At 36.0% G+C, this 16737-nt stretch overlaps 1 protein-coding gene across 1 annotated transcript in view; it reads left to right on the top strand.

Moving 5' to 3' along the window:
* The first annotated feature begins 6909 nt into the window (after positions 1-6909).
* LOC135217317 (midasin-like) overlaps positions 6910-16737 on the top strand; it is a 236269-nt gene continuing 226441 nt past the window's right edge. The window contains 3 exon segments of the mRNA XM_064253103.1: positions 6910-7090; positions 13244-13476; positions 13802-14038. Of these exon segments, the coding sequence (XP_064109173.1) occupies positions 6992-7090; positions 13244-13476; positions 13802-14038 (569 nt within the window). The 5' untranslated portion in view covers positions 6910-6991.

The raw sequence follows: 16737 nt of genomic DNA, 5'->3' as shown, positions 1-16737 counted from the left end.
TAAGCAACGGAGTATCCGCAAGATCTTTCGATGTTCAAACGTCCTTTACTTAGCAGATGAACTGACTTACATGAGGAAATGACAATACACGAAAGGTTGTATAACTGACAGATAGGGATTATAAAGAGATTAGTACCTAGAATCCGACACACCTGGAAGATGAGTAACCTTCCCAAACAAGCAAAAACATGGGTACAATTAAAAGTTTAAGACACAATCTGCTCAGACACAAGGACAAGACAATTAAAGGATTATTATAGGTGACAGCTATTCAGAACTTTGGTAAACAAAAACATATTCACAATACATATTAAACATACATATACAACAAAGATATCTCTAAGGCAACTAATTTTTATTTAAGTCTGTAATTATATATTTGAGGTCATTCTTAAACATGTTACAAATACAAGGGTCTAAATGAAACAGGCCACGGCTAATATTGAAATTACAATGAGAAGTAAGTTGTATTAAAGCAGATTCTAAAAGATTTCGTGATAAGACATCTTTTGACCTTGCAATTACTGAACTACCAATCCAATTTATTCGGTGGTTGTTTTCACTTAAATGAATGAATATTGCATTAGATGTTTGCCCAGTTTTTACTGAATATTATTGCTGGCTTAACTTTACTTCTAAGCCCTTGCTCGACTGTCTGAGATAAAATGAGGAACAATCCATACATGGAATTTTATATACTATGTTGTCGCTTTCTCTGGGGCCATTTTTTATGAACATTCCTTTTAGTGTGTTATTATAAGAAAAAACAAGATTGACCTTAAAGGCTTTTAGCAATGATTTAATGGTTTCAAATCCGTTAAAATAAGGCAAACTGAGAATGCTCTTAGAATTTTCTTTCTCCATGTTACTTACACTATAAAACATCTAAATATACAATTCATCTACAACAATTCATCTACATATACAATTCATCTACATATACAATTCATCTACATATACAATTCATCTACATATACAATTCATCTACAACAATTCATCTACATATACAATTCATCTACGGCAAAATATTGATATACGTAGATATGCAGTTGAGGAGGCCTAAACAACGACAGCAAGTATTCTTAGAGTCACTGTTCTAAATGAATTCCCTTTAAGTAACCTACTATAAATTTGGATAGTTTGCTGCTTTCAGTACTAATGATGGATTTGGGAAATTGGTCTGTTACCATATTCTCTGAATCACCGTCTTAAAAAACTTTCCTTTTTAGAACTGTTTATTCGGATAGTTTGCTGCTTTCAGTGATGGTGTATTTGGAAAATGGTCGGTTACCATATTATTCTTTGAATCGCCTTTTTAAATACCTTCCCTTTTAGGTACTGTTTGAAGCGTAAATATGCCTTTTGTAGTATTAGTATTTGGTAGCTTTTGGTATATATTTAAATATATAAAACCATAAATACAGGAGGGTCTTAATTATATAAGATAAAGTTGGACAAAAATGACAATGTTTTTACCTATTTTGGATATATTTGGATCAAAATTACAATACTTTTACTTAGTTTGGATATATTTGGATAAAAGTTACAATATAGTTACTGTATGCATAGATGCAAAACAAAGAAAAGTTATCCATTATCTTTAGATAAAAATTATAATATAAAATTACAATACAAGCTATTAAAAAGAACTGGTATTTGAGTATAATATAAAAAACCTTAATAACATTAAAAAACAAAGGTTATATGTGCTATTCCACAAATACATAATAAATTTATCTAAAAAACACAATATTATTACGTTTGCTAAAAAGATTAACTATATAAAAAATCATCTAAAATTGAAGACAAAAATTGAAAACCATTATAAAAAAAAAAAGATTAAAAAAGAAAGGTTATGTGCGATTCCACGAATATAATCACATATATCTGTATTGCTGAAATTTTTCACTAATCTTTTTATCCGTTGAGCAGTATCATGATAGCGATTTCTTGTAGTATCAGGCTCCCTCCCAGAGAGATATTGTTCTATTCGGGCTTCATTAAAATTTTGCTCCTTCTTCAGACAATCAACAAATTTCCATATATATGGATGGTGAGCTGCAACTTGAACCTGGAAAGCTCTGTGCCATCCCTCCAAGTGTCCTCAAAGTAATGTATTACCTCCTGCGCGTCATAAGGGAAAATATTATTTGCGCATAATTAATATCTCGAATTACTCGATAACTTTTTCGACTGGTAGCATCCGAAGTCTCAAAGCAAAGTCTGAATTAGTTTCGTATAATCTCTGGAGACCATTTCTCTGCACTGAACGAAATACACTTTGACAAAAGTGAAAAAAGCTCCCCTTGACTTTTATATTAGGGAATTCTTTAAGGAATGCATTCTGCATAGCCTTTTCGAAATCTACTCTTACAGTTGAAGGTGTACAAGATGGTAAAAAAATTTTATTTTCTGTAAAAGCTAGCCATAAGTCTCCTCAGATTTGTTGGGTAGTAAAGCAAATACTAGTGGTAATGATGCTTTTTCTGTTAAATAATGCAAAGTATACAGTTGGTGAAACAACAATGGAACAGTCTTAAATGTTCCATCGACAAACCATTGATTACGTCTTGAAAGCAAATGAAGGTTGCGTTTCGTAGCAAAAATCAGCATTAGTTTATCACCTTGCCCTGATTCATATGCTAAGAATGTCTCACCTTTGAGAGATTATGCATATCCGCCAGGAAAAATTAATTCGTTGCAATTCCTTGGTAAGGCTGGAACTGCATTGTTTTTTACCCTTATAGAGCGCACTCTCCTTTTAAGACTTTGCGTCAACGGGAGTCTAGACACAGCAGCCACACTACAATCTTCGAAGGCACTACTAGTAGATATTATTGATTGCGGTGCTTCATTCGTACTTTTTGCCATATGCTGTATTTTCAAAACAGTTTCTGTTGCTTCAACCTCCGCAGCATCTATTGTGTGATTATGACCGTTTGTAGAACTGATAACTTCTTCCTGTAATGTAGTTACACGAGCACTGCACTTAATTTTGTGGTATTTATCACACTTCCAATATGTCTTGTCACCATTCGTTCTATTCTTATAGAATAAATAACCATCATAAACTAATTTCTTTCGTCCTTTCTCTATTTCTATGTATTGCAGAGCCATCATATGGGTTTTGGAGTACTTAAATCTTATCTTGTTTCTCTTGGAATTACAGTATATAACAAAGCCTCGAAAAAAATGAAGAATGTTGTTGTTGATACTTATTACTCTAACTAAGAAAGGAAAATTGCCGTGCAGTGGTAGTTTAATCATTAAGAAAAATTTTTTATAAGTGCTTGTTTACTGCTAATAGCATCGTAAAAACTGTAACATGTTGCTGACAGTTATTGTTTTTCATAAGAAAGGAAAATCGCCATGTAGTGGTATTTTAGTAATTAAGAAAACAAATCTGGTAAGTGCTTGTTTACTGCTAACAGCTCTCTCAGCATCTCTCATTTTTGGAGATATATTTTTTTATATAGATAAATTGTTGTAGATGAATTGTAATATGTAAGAAATTGTTGTAGATGAAATGTATATGTAGTTGAATTGTTGTAGATGATGAATTGTTGTAGATGAATTGTTGTAGACGAATTGTTGTAGATGAATTGTTGTAGACGAATTGTTGTAGACGAATTCACCTAGAACTTTTTGTGGGCTTTATTATAACAAATATCTAATATATGTGAAGGATAGCATAAGTCTTTCCCTATTTTTCTTATGTATTTAATTTCTTGATCTAAATATTGGGGAGTGACAATGCGCAATGCTCGTAAAAACATAGAAGAAAAAATTGATATATTTATGTTAAGATGGTGACCTGAATAGAAATGAACATAAGTTAAGTTGTTGGTTGGTTTCCTATAAATACTAAATTTACATTGAAATGGTTCTCTATGTATTAAAACATTTAAGACAGGGAGGCAATTGTCTTTTTCTAATTCTAGAGTAAACTTAATCGATGGTACCTGGTTATTTAATTTAGAGAGTAAATCTTTTACATCTATACCGACAGGCAGAACAGCTAAAATATCATCAACATATCTATAACACTTTACAGGAATATAAATGATATTAGGTAAGTAGCGTTTTTCAAAGAATTCCATGTACAAGTTTGAGAGGAGAGGCGATAAAGGGTTGCCCATTGCCATGGCAGATATTTGTTGATAAAATTCACCATTGAATATAAACTTACAATCACAAATGCACAACCTAGTGAGTGAAATAATGTGACTTATAGGTAGAGGTATACTCAGCATGAATTACCTCTACCGACAAACAACTTAACTTATGTTCATTTCTATTCAGGTCACCATCTTAACATAAAAATATCAATTTTTTCTTCTATGTTTTCACGAGCATTGCGCATTGTCATTCCCCAATATTTGGATCAAGAAATTGAATACATAAGAAAAATAGGGAAAGATTTATGTTATCCTTCACATATATTAGATATTTGTTATAATAAAGCCCACAAAAAGTTTTATAGTGTAACACGGAGAAAGAAAATTCTAAGAACATTCTCAGTTTGCCTTATTTTAACGGATTTGAAACCATTAAATCATTGCTAAAAGCCTTTAAGGCCAACCTTGTTTTTTCTTATAAAAACACTAAAACGAATGTTAATAAAAAATGGCCCCAGAGAAAGCAACAACATAATATATAAAATTCCACGTATGGATTGTTCCTCATTTTATCTCAGACAGTCGAACAAGGGCTTAGAAGTAAGGTTAAGCCAGCATAAATATTCAGTAAAAACTGGGCAAAAATCTAATGCAATATTCATTCATTTAAGTGAAAACAACCACTGAATAAATTGGATTGGTAGTTCAGTAATTGCAAGGTCAAAAGATGTCTTATCACGAAATCATTTAGAATCTGCTTTAATACAACTTACTTCTCATTGTAATTCCAATATTAGCCGTGGCCTGTTTCATTTAGACCCTTGTATTTGTAACATGTTTAAGAATGACCTCAAAGATATAATTACAGACTTAAATAAAAATTAGTTGCCCTAGAGATATCTTCGTTGTATATGTATGTTTAATATGTATTGTGAATATGTATTGTGAATATGTTTTTTTTTTTTACCAAATTTCTGAATAGCTGTCACCTATAATAATCCTTTAATTGTCTTGTCCTTGTGTCTGAGCAGATTGTGTCTTAAACTTTTAATTGTACCCATGTTTTTGCTGGTTTGGGAAGGTTACTCATCTTCCAGGTGTGTCGGATTCTAGGTACTAATCTCTTTATAATCCCTATCTGTCAGTTATACGACCTTTCGTGTATTGTCATTTCCTCATGTAAGTCAGTTCATCTGCTAAGTAAAGGACGTTTGAACGTCGAAAGATCTTGCGGATACTCCGTTGTTTATTTTCCCTCGTGGCATATACCTTTATTCGTGGATTTATCACGTTCCTAACTTTCGTGATTCAGTTATACATATACTAGTATATACATATTAGAAGTATTATTTTTTCCTTTCTTATTTGTCCCAGATATATTACAGATAAGTTTGTAATAAGCATAACAGCATTTATGTATCAGTATATAACTCATTAAATCATATAGGAAATAATTTTATAATATATTAACATATTTATGTACATTAATCATATCACCATCATATTCTGATAAGTCTTATCTTTTATAATAATGTATTTGAATGAAAAATTGTTTAAAAGTAAAAAAAATATTGCAATTTATATATGATAAATTTACATGAATGCGCCATGAAGAAATTGCTGCTGAAAATGCAGAGGTGTTGGAATCCGCATCGGCAAACAAACTTGGATAGCTGCCCCGTAGACTTTATATTCCGCATGTTGATTATGGGTATGCACTGGATTTAGACTTAAGTGACTTTGTAAATGAGAGTATTATATATCAGTATTGAATAGAAGTGCATTATCTGTACAGTGCCTAATCTTTTAAATGGTTACTTTGTTGAAAAACAATGTAATGAAGACAATTAAGTTTATTACTGCAGTGGATCAAATTTCTCTTAGCAAGTTTCCATTAATGAAGGTACTCTTTAAAAAATGAAGATTCCTTGTGGGCATGGTAACCTAGAGTTACGAAGTACATACTGTGTTAATTGTCTTGTGATTAAAGGCGAATATGATAATATGAGTCCCGCTATGGACTTTTTGATGGCTTAACTGGTAATGTTAAAAATAAAAGGCTCCATATAGTTTCGGTGAGCAAGAGCTGACCGATAATTTCCTTGATTTTGTTGGAAACTAAACAGAATACAGCTTCGACTTTTGTTGATATGCCCATGGTGATTTTTCCGTTCAGAAATAGTCAACAAATGGGTCAACATAAGACTAGTTACAGTCGGTTTCAAGTTATCCGAGCCAAGACGCACTTTGAATGTTACTTTTTTTTAGCCTTTACATTTGTAGCCCAAACACTATAGAGTGAAATTCCACCTGATAATCGGAGGACTGAGGATATTTCTCAAAAGACTGAAAGACTAATTTTCTGAGCATTATGACTTCGAATAGGGGTCCAGTAAATGCCGTCGGGTAAATGCACCATGGGTTAAAGATGGGTAATGATTAAAGGATGCAGGAACTAAAAGTTTATGATGTGCAGAAGCAGATGAAAATATAGAGCATTTATTACATTATTGCCCAGCGTTCAGTAATATTAGGAGTAAGTTGAGATATATGCAACAACCTTACAAGAAAATAAGAATAGATTAATAGGTAATATTCCATTTTTCACAGAGATCTACCAAGGAAGGAAATTGAGGATACGAGGGGATTTGTAAAAGTCATATGGTCTATTAAAGAAAATTTCAACAAAATCTCAGGCAAAATAGAGCGTGCCAGGGAGCCGTTTTAAAACCGTTTGCTGACGAGTACCTCTGCGTATCGATACTACTACTACTACTACATTATTACACCAGTCAACACAACACATGGTTTCTCACGTTGTGGTTTGATCTCCAAGAAATGAAGCCACGTTGTCTTCCTTAGAAACTTCAGTTATGGATACCGACCCGGGTATATTTAGAAGACAAATTGAAAAGCTCAGTCAGGTGGATAAAAAGTGTGCCGAGGTCTTCGAAAAATATCTGAAACAAGATGTAAGTAACTAAGCTAACCTAGCTACCTACTACTATACCTACCTACCTAGTAGCTACTAGTACCTTAGTCACTACCTAGGTAGGTAGGCTACTAGCTACTAATAGCTAACTATAGCTAGCTACTAGGCTATTTACCTACTACCTAGTATCCTATAGAATTCGTCTGGTGCCAAGAGATCCTGCCACCAGCGGTACTGTACCAATAGGCTGTACATGCAGGCTACAGTAGCTGAGTAGCTAGGTTTACAGAAAGATACAGGTGTGGCAGTTTAATATGGGATAGAGTACCTAGCCTATTTCTACAGAAGCAGTCCCCACAGACTGCAAGGAACGTAGGTAACCGCGGATACATCCTTTAGGGATTTGGGTGTCCAATGTACTACCTAGTAGCTAGTAGGTACTTAGGTACCTAGTACCTAGGCTAGTACCTACCTATTTCGCCGTGTTTAGCTAGTACTGGACCCTGGGGGTTAGGTAATTACAGTCGTCCGAATAAGTACTACCTATTACTTAAATTTCTTCTTCAGTAAGTAGCTAAAACTGCATAGAAAAACCACAGCTGCCATTGTCTAGGCTGCCGTGGATAAGTACCCTAGATCTACCTGGGAGAGTATTGGTAATTCAGTGATACTAGGGTAAAAAACCGCATGGTACAGGGGTGGACCATGTACGATCAATGTGTACAACCACAAAAAAAGTACATTATATAACGCGTCCTTACATCGGAGATGGGCATCAGACGCGACTTGTTGTTGGTGAGAAACGGAGCTAAGGACGTACTCCGGTGTCAGGACGCGTTATACTACCTAATGTACTTTTCTTGGGGTTGTACACATTGATTGTACATGGTCCACCCCTGTACCATGCAGTTTTTTACCCTAGGTAGCTAGGTAACTAGGTAGGGGGGGGGTAAAACTATACAGGTGTGGCAGTTACCTAGGTAGGCTAATATCGGATATTGGTAGGCTAATTCTGTGATGGGTAACTAGGTAAGGGGGTAAAACCCAAAAAATAACTTTAGCACTTCCAGTATCCTGAATTAGCTAGGTAGTCGCCAGTCATAACCCAACCAGTGTGGAAACAGCAGCTGGAGACCTCAATTTTCCAGTTAAACAGAAGTCAATGAAAGTCTAGCCATGTGCAGTGCAAACTTGCCTCCATGACGCTTTCGAAATTGTTACTTAAAATGCCTTATGTTTAGAAGATTGGTGCCATCTCAATGGTTGCGGAGTCACTTTGTCAACAAACTTCCCATTGGTAATTCTAAGCCCTCATTCCGCGTTAAAGTAGACTGGCAGTTGACGTTTTCCTGCGTTATTTTACTTACTGAACAAGAATTTTAAGTAATACTTATTCGGACGACTGTAATTAGCTAACCCCTGGGGGCCATTACTAAACATGGCAAATACATTGGACGCCCCAATCCCTGGTGGATGTCGTATTCGCGGTTACGTTTCTTGCAGGGTAATCCTAAAGAATAGTAGTTCCGCACAGACTGCAAGGAACGTAACTGCGGATACGACATCCACTAGGGATTGGGGCGTCCAATGTATTTCGCTGTGTTTAGTACTGGCCCCTGGGGGTTAATTACAGTCGTTCGAAGAAATATTACTTAAAATTCTTTTTCAGTAAGTAAAATAACGTAGGAAAACATCAACTGCCACAGTCTACTTTACCGCAGAATGAGGGCTTAGAATTACCAAAGGTATTTCTATATACGAACTGGATATTGGTACAGCAGCCGTACCCTGATCACTGTTGATATTGGTACGGCAGTGAATTGCGCATTTGCAAACCCTTGTTTTCCGCCTCAGGCATATCAGTGTCAGCAAGAAAAATGGCAACGGAACAGCTTGAACCGCAGAGTAATACATTAGTTTTCGCCGAAAAACAAGTGTTTTCAGGCTTTAACAAGCTGAAAGAAGCCACAGACATCTATGAAGACTCAAACTTTCAAAAATTGTAGGTAGATCTATATTACTATTCCTCGGCGGCCTAGACTATGGCAGTTGCGGTTTTTCTATGGTTTTACCTCCTGAAAAAGAATTTTAAGTAATATTTATTCGGACAACTGTAATTAACCTCCCGGGGCTCAAACTAAACACAGCGAAATACATTTGACGCCCCAATTCCAGGTGGCTTTCGTATTTGCGGGGACGAACGATGTGGAATGCTTCTACAGAAATACCAAATTGTATATATGTAGGTCAAGAACGATCGAATCGGCCCTGAAAAGAACTCCGAAGAGAAAATTAAAAGAGGATTTGAAATACACAGAAATCATGCTTTGCTGTGTTCATGGTGGTAAGGAAAACTACCAAAGTCGCTCCTCTGGTAAACGGCCAAATCAGTCGTAAGTAATTACAGCTGACAGAGAAGACGATAGAAGTTACCAGCTAGTGAAATGGCAAAATTAAACAAATTTTCAGCACTATTCCATAAAATTGGGATAGTTTGGTTTTCATACCACAAAAAAAGCGGGACCAAACTCACAAAAGGGGTGGGTGCATTTTGATAACTTGAAAAAAAAAGTGGGACAGATGTTCAAGAAGCGGAACTCTGGTCATATAATACAGTATGATTAACAAACTGATTAACGGATACAGCTAACTGTCTTATCTACAGCAAGTCAAGAGCGCAATATGGCACCACTAACAGAATCTGCCGTACCCCCACCACACTATGTTATTTGTATGGCAGGAAGTCTGAAATTGATGCATGCGCAATTCACTGCCATACCAATATCTACCGCGATTGGGATACGGCTGCCACACCAATATCCTGTGCCTTCTAAAGAAGCATTCTGCATCGTTTGTCCCCGCAAATACGAAAGCCACCAGGAATTGGGGCGTCAAATGCATTTTGCCGTGTTTAGTACGAGCCCTTGGGGGTTAATTACAATCGTCCGAATAAATATTACTTAAAATTCTTGTTTAGAAGATAAAACTGCATAGAAAAACAGCAACTCCCATATTCTAGGCCGCTGTGGAATAGTAATACGTATAGTTCTACCCAGAAAAAGTTATTCAACACGTCCTAACACCGGAGATAGACACCAATCACGAGTCATCGGTTGTGGAAGCAACACCTTGAGATCTCTACTTTCCTCTCGAAATAAAGTTTTCTCCCAAAGTACAAAATAATGTCATAATTTAAGATTAAACAGATGATAATGACAGTCTAGCCATGCATAGTTCAAACTTACCCCCATGGCGCTTTCAAAATTTTTGCTTAAAACCTTATGTGTAGAAGATTGACGCCATCTCGATGTTTGCTGAGTCACTTGTGTCAATAATCTTTCCATTCCATGTGCTAAATCCCCACATCATTTGTACCCATAGACACTAGGACACTTTCTTCACAACAATCTTAAACGATGATGACGTTCGCCCTCGAGCCCAAGGAAACTCGTGATTTTTCGGGAGGAAAGAAGAGTGCTCTGGATAATTTTGAAATAAATAGTTAAACATCAGTGTAAGGTTATGAATTACATAAATTTATTACGTATTCATGATAATTAATTGGGAAATATTTGTTGTTGAAAGAGTAACTAGATTCCTCACTCAATTATCAACGGTTTTGCTGTGAACAGTACCTATGGTGTTGTTCACGCTCTCCTATTTTTCAGTGTTGCCAATTGGTATGTGTTTACACAGAGAACCTTGGAAATAAGTGAAATTAGCTTATCTATTTGTAGTCTATTATATACATATCAGAGCAATTTTATCATTATTGCATTACTATGACAACTAGAATTCATGGAAACATTTTGTGAATGCATCGGCGTATGTGTGATGCTCCACTAAATTGCCAATGATGAAATTTGGCCATTCCTAGCGTGCAAGCATTAAAGGTTACATTTATTTCAGTCAGAAGTACTATTTTTAAAAATAAAAAGTCAAAATAGTAATGTAGACTTGAATCAATGAAAAGTGCTATAAAAAATACAAAATTTTTGTCATAAACCATTCACTAATCTGTTGTCTGCTCGCTGGTGCTTTTGGCAGCTATATGTGCATACAGGGTGTCCATAAAGTCCCAATGCCATTACAAGTATTTATTTCTCAGAAACCATATAACAAGAGTAGTGCATTACTTTGTTACACTTTGTTACACTCTCTCAATGTATTTCAAGTGCAATGTGGAGTGAATAAAGAACAAAATGTGTATAATTACAAGCAAAAGGCACTGTGGAGTTTCATTTGTGATGGCAGTAAGGGTAAAACCACCAATTACAAGGTAAAAGTGAATTTCAGTTCGAACCATGACCCCGGGAATAAGAAGTCTCATACTTTCACTAATATAGCTAACAAAATGTTTTATTGCACTGATTACAACTGCAATCTTGAGTAAGATCAATAAATGTTACATATGTACGCTATTACTGTTCAAATGAGCGCTGGGAAGGACGTGGTATCGATGTCGAACACAAAAGGGACCAGATGCGAAAGACGCCGTATTGGATTTAAAAACTGCCTTGAAAACATTTTACGAAGACCTCACATGCTTATTTTAGTTCGTATGGCGCTTTCATATATCATATGATATATCATATATCATATTCTGTTGAATATTATGCTTAAAGATGTAATTGTATTCTTGTTTCACCAATTAAATACGTATCAAGTAAATGAGGGTGATCTACCTGAGTAAGATGGATTCAAGATGGTTGTTTTCCCTATGTTATTTTACCTCCTGAACAAGAATTTAAAGTAATATTTATTCGGTCGACTGTAACTAAACCATAATTTACCTTTTAAAACTACATGACGGTACAAGGGTTGCGATGTATCGACGTACAGAGTTCAAAGGTAAACAACAGATTAATTACAGCCGGCCGGCAAAATATTACCTTAAACACTTGTAAAGTAAGTAAAATTACATAGGAAAACATCAACTGCCATAGTCCACTTCGACTGAACAATCTTCAAAGCTTTGCTTCAGGGCCAAGAAACATAAACAAACCGCCATATTTGAATTCTGGTAGGGGGTGTGGGATACATAACCACCAGGGAGCCTTATGTCCAGTAAGGGGAGGATGGGGTGGGGTACTGGGAGAGGAAGGCACAGGTACGAGTTGGTAAAGCCAAGCATGGTCGTAGGGTACAAACAAATTGAAGCTCTTTGCTGAGTTGTTCCTCTTTCTCCAAAAGTGGGCGGGGCTAGACACCTACCTAAAACAAAAGCAGTACGTAGTACCACTACGAATTTCAAAATTTAAGCTGCTGTGAGAATTGAAACTAATACTAGCTATGTAATTACCTGGTATGTATATGTAAAACTTTCTTATAGAAATATCTGTTGTGCTGGTAAGTTAATATTTTAAGCTCCCGCCAGACAGAGATTGTTTTAATTCCCATATCATCTTACTGATACTATAGGAGAGCTGTTAAGCAGCTCAGTGGTCTGGTTAAAGTAAGATATACTTAATTTTCACCCTTAAAATTCTTTTAAGTACCAAGTGATGTACAATAAAAGTAACCACACTTATAGAGGCTTATTAGTCTTAGAATGGAGTACTTCTTGAATTATTATCGAGTTAGGATCACATAGTAATATTGCTATTGAACATGATTCTGATTAACCAAGGGGCTTCTGTTGTTAAGGTTGAGGATTTTGAGTTTAATTTTATGAATAGTTATCTTGTATTTGTAAAGCAGAAGTTTTTACCCATATGACCATATAGAATTTGTTTGTTTGTTCTTAGAAGTTATTAGGAGTACTTCCCAGTTTACTAATTGACTTTTGGTTTTTGTAGCTTTGCAGTCACTTGTACGAAGTAAAGAACAAGCCACCTTGCTTATTGGTTAGCTAACATTCACTAGGGAATTAAAAAGTAATGCTAATAATAGTTATTGCTAGTTGCATTAAGATCAAAGATTTTGCAGTGTGAAATATAGTTTAGATTATAACTCACACCGTTAGGTTTTTTTTTTATCAAGTTTGGATGATTACCATTGTATAAGGGTATGGCAATTTATTATAGTATAAGAATTGGATGAAGAAGCAGTTACTAAGAGCTTCAGTATTTAGAACTTTTAAATTCATGGAATGGAAATTCATGGTGGTAATACTATAAAGTATTCGAGGATAATATTTATCTACAAAGCACTACTACTGTAATTTTGTGTTAATTGTTTTATTTGTTTGTAGGTCTGGGCTTCAAATGACTGGGAATTGCTTCTCAGGACTACTGGGCAATCTCTTCTTGATCCTGGATTAACATTATTGATTGGTACTCATTTAAGACCATGGATTTTAGAACTACTAGGACGTGCTCAATTTGCAGCAACCAAATCACTACAAACAGGAGGGGGTAGTGAACTTCATATTGCTCTCTGTGTTGCATTAAGCAAGCTTATAACCATTAGCAGGGATGTACAGAGGTAAGGATGCATAACATACCTGGTTTTCATTGGATAGAGTTCAGTAGATTAGTGTGTTGTTATCCCAAGGAATGGTATTTTCAGTTATTGAAGCAAAAAAATACTTTTATCTCATTTGAAAATAAGGCTTGATTTTATTGCTGAATGATACCTAAATTGCATCAGTTCAGTTGGTGAATGTTATTGACTGGAGGCTTGAATCCATTGATATTTTTTAATTATGTAGAGAATGTTAAGAATTCTTTATTAGAGGTACAGTATGTTTAAAATATTTCATTTGTGTTTGTTTTTCAGGGCAAAAAATTCATTTGTTTTTGTTTTCCAGATTTGCTCTGAAATTTTTCCAAAAGTCTGCACCTCCATATGAGAAAAAGTCCATTGAACCAGTTGAACCAAGCCCTAAAAGAAGGAAGAAGCAGAAATTGAATTATACCTTGACAGAACGAGACATAATCCGTGCTACATATGATTTACTTGCTCACATGGGAAATGATTTGATTCATACCTGGAAGTGGGCAGATTTATTAGCTTATGTGACCCATGATGTAGAGGAAATCAGATGGTTAGTGATATTGTACTGTATTACTTAAGATTGCAATGAAGCATTCAACTCAGTTAAAATGTTTAAAATTCTGTCTTCCTTCCTGCTTTATTATGGATTGAACCTTAATTCTAGTCCTTTTGCTGTAGACGATCTATGCTTTCTTTTATAATTAATTTTACTCTTTTGACAGTTTCTTATTGGAAGCAGGTTAGGTATACTCAAACACGAGCAATATGTGATATTCACGCAATCCAATACATGATGAGCAGCAGTGCACATGACAATGTTGAGGCCACGCTTACTCCAGCGAGACTGCCCCAGACTCAATTTCTCCCGCCTTAAACACATTTTGGCGGGAATACACTTATATTTTAAGTTTTGCTATAGTAGCTAGCAGCACTTTGCAAAATTGATTTCATGCTCTTGTATGTACTCTACAATCCTTCATGTTAAGAAAATTGTCATTAAAGTTTGTTCTAATTTTAGTCTTGAACCTATCTATTGCTGCTTGCATCAGAACTGGCTTCATGCATTTCTGTCTTCTTCACTTTGGTTTGTTTCATTGGCAAGTGTTGCCTGCCTAGTTTTGTTTATGTTGACAGATGTAGGTGGAAGAGGGTGAAATTGAAAGTCAAACTTGTTATTACAGAAATACAAGCCAGCCCATTTTATATAGGAGTAAGTTTCTCTCTGGGTGAGTGGTTTTAACGCTCAGCTGCCAATCCGGTGGTCCAAAGTTCGATTCTCGGCTCTGCCAACGCGGAATCAGAGGAATTTATTTCTGGTGATAGAAATTCATTTCTCGATATAGTGTGGTTTGGATTCCACAGTAAGCTGGGTGACCAATTGGTTCCAAGCCACATAAAAATATCTAATCCTTCGGGCCAGCCTAGGAGAGCTGTTAATCAGCTCAGTGGTCTGGTAAAACTAAGATATACTTAACTTATATAGGAGTATCTTTCAGCATGAGCTGGAGACAAGGGTTAAACTTGGTAACAGGTTGATTAACTAATAATTATAGGAAGTGAGTAGGGGATACTCCTCAATCACCTGCCTTCTCCAAGCACTTTTTCTTGCATCATCATCTCCAGTTCACATTATATTGTGCTCCTCTCTACTGTCCATTGAACATCTGCTAAATATTTGCCCCTTTTTTGTATGTTTGATGACTGGTATTTGGAGCTTGTTTTTCCATAATCCAAGTGTCATGAGTGGCCACTTCTACTCCTGAGTAGTGTTCCCTTGTGGTCCAAGTGGGATACTCACAGTATGATAAGTACCTATAACTCACTCTCCTTGGATGTTAGTTCAGTTGCTCCACCTGTTGTCGTACCTGGTTGTAACCAGAACTGTGCACTCCACTCGCTCCCTGCTACTCCCACTGGTTTGGCTAATATTCCAGTTATATAGTTGTCTGTTGAGTGCTTGTGACACATGTGGCCTTCATTGAACATTCCTGGAAGTCCCTCTTGTGCAGCATTCCTGGATTACCTGGCTATTGCCAAGCAGGTTAGTTCCCCTGCTTCTGCTGCCTTTAATGCTGTTGCTTTGGTGTCCATTAAGGAGAGGGCTTCTCCTGTAATGGTTATGGTTCTTGTAGCAGCTCCTCTAGTCTATTCAGCTTTAGCATCAGTGATGGTTTTACAGCCTTTACTAGTCTTCTGGCAGTGGAAATGAGCAAGGCACAAGTTACGATAGATCCTGATACTGAGGGCTACAGAACACAGCTATGCGAAGAAACCCGTACATATCCTTGAGCCAATGTGCGTACATGCTTGTGCGACAAACCACTTACATGTTCATGGGACGAATCACGTACATGGACATGTAATGAGTCAAGTACACAACCTTGCAACGAGTCAAGTGCATGGCTATGCGAAAGTATCCTATTAAAACCTTAGGTTTGTTAGCTATGGAAAATACAAATTAATTAAAAATTTGTCAAATTTTCACTATTGGCCCATCCAGGGTAAGTGAGGAACTTATGTATTTGAGTTCATACAAGGTAATATCATACTCTACTTTTGTGTTGATTGAAGTACTATTAGAGAAAGATACCCTGAGCTGATAAAGAACCACCTTTTTCAGGCCAAATTGGTTGTGTTTTTTGGGTGTGAGGTGTCCCAGCAACTCATTTAGGTGGTAACTCTTTAGGGATCATTTTTAGTTAAGGTTTTAGCTCCCATCAGCTGTACAAGCTTGAGGCACAGATGCCAAACTTGTCATTTTGTGCTGCACAATCTCAACCAATGGTTATGTTCAGGGTCCACATTCCACCTACTTGCAATAGCAGACCTCAACTGATGAAGATCCTCATTTGACAAGTGCTTGCCATGGGATCGTATACATCAGGCAAGCTGTGATACGGATATTTCTAATAGTATCTGATAGATTTGTCATATGGAGATCTCTTACCCATGTCCAGCACTAAATGTTGGAGTCAGCTAATGATAGAGGATACATTTCACCTTAAAAATAAATATTTTTATGATAAAATAAATTGTTTTAGGTACTTACCCTCTTGAGGTCCCTCCTCCTCCCCACTTAGAGATTAAGAAAAACAATGACAACCAAAACATTCCCTGTCTTACCCACCCCACTATTGGGAGTGTTTGTTAAAAAAAATTCAGTTTTATCCCTTACTGAACCCATGCCAAGTAGCAGAAGATAAAGCTAATAATAGAGGGTAATTACTTAAAAAAATTGTTATATCATAA

Source organism: Macrobrachium nipponense, chromosome 7, assembly GCF_015104395.2.
Source record: "Macrobrachium nipponense isolate FS-2020 chromosome 7, ASM1510439v2, whole genome shotgun sequence".
Classification (NCBI taxonomy): domain Eukaryota; kingdom Metazoa; phylum Arthropoda; class Malacostraca; order Decapoda; family Palaemonidae; genus Macrobrachium; species Macrobrachium nipponense.
The sequence above is the reverse complement of the archived record's forward strand: the minus strand, read 5'-3'. Positions and strand labels throughout refer to the sequence as shown.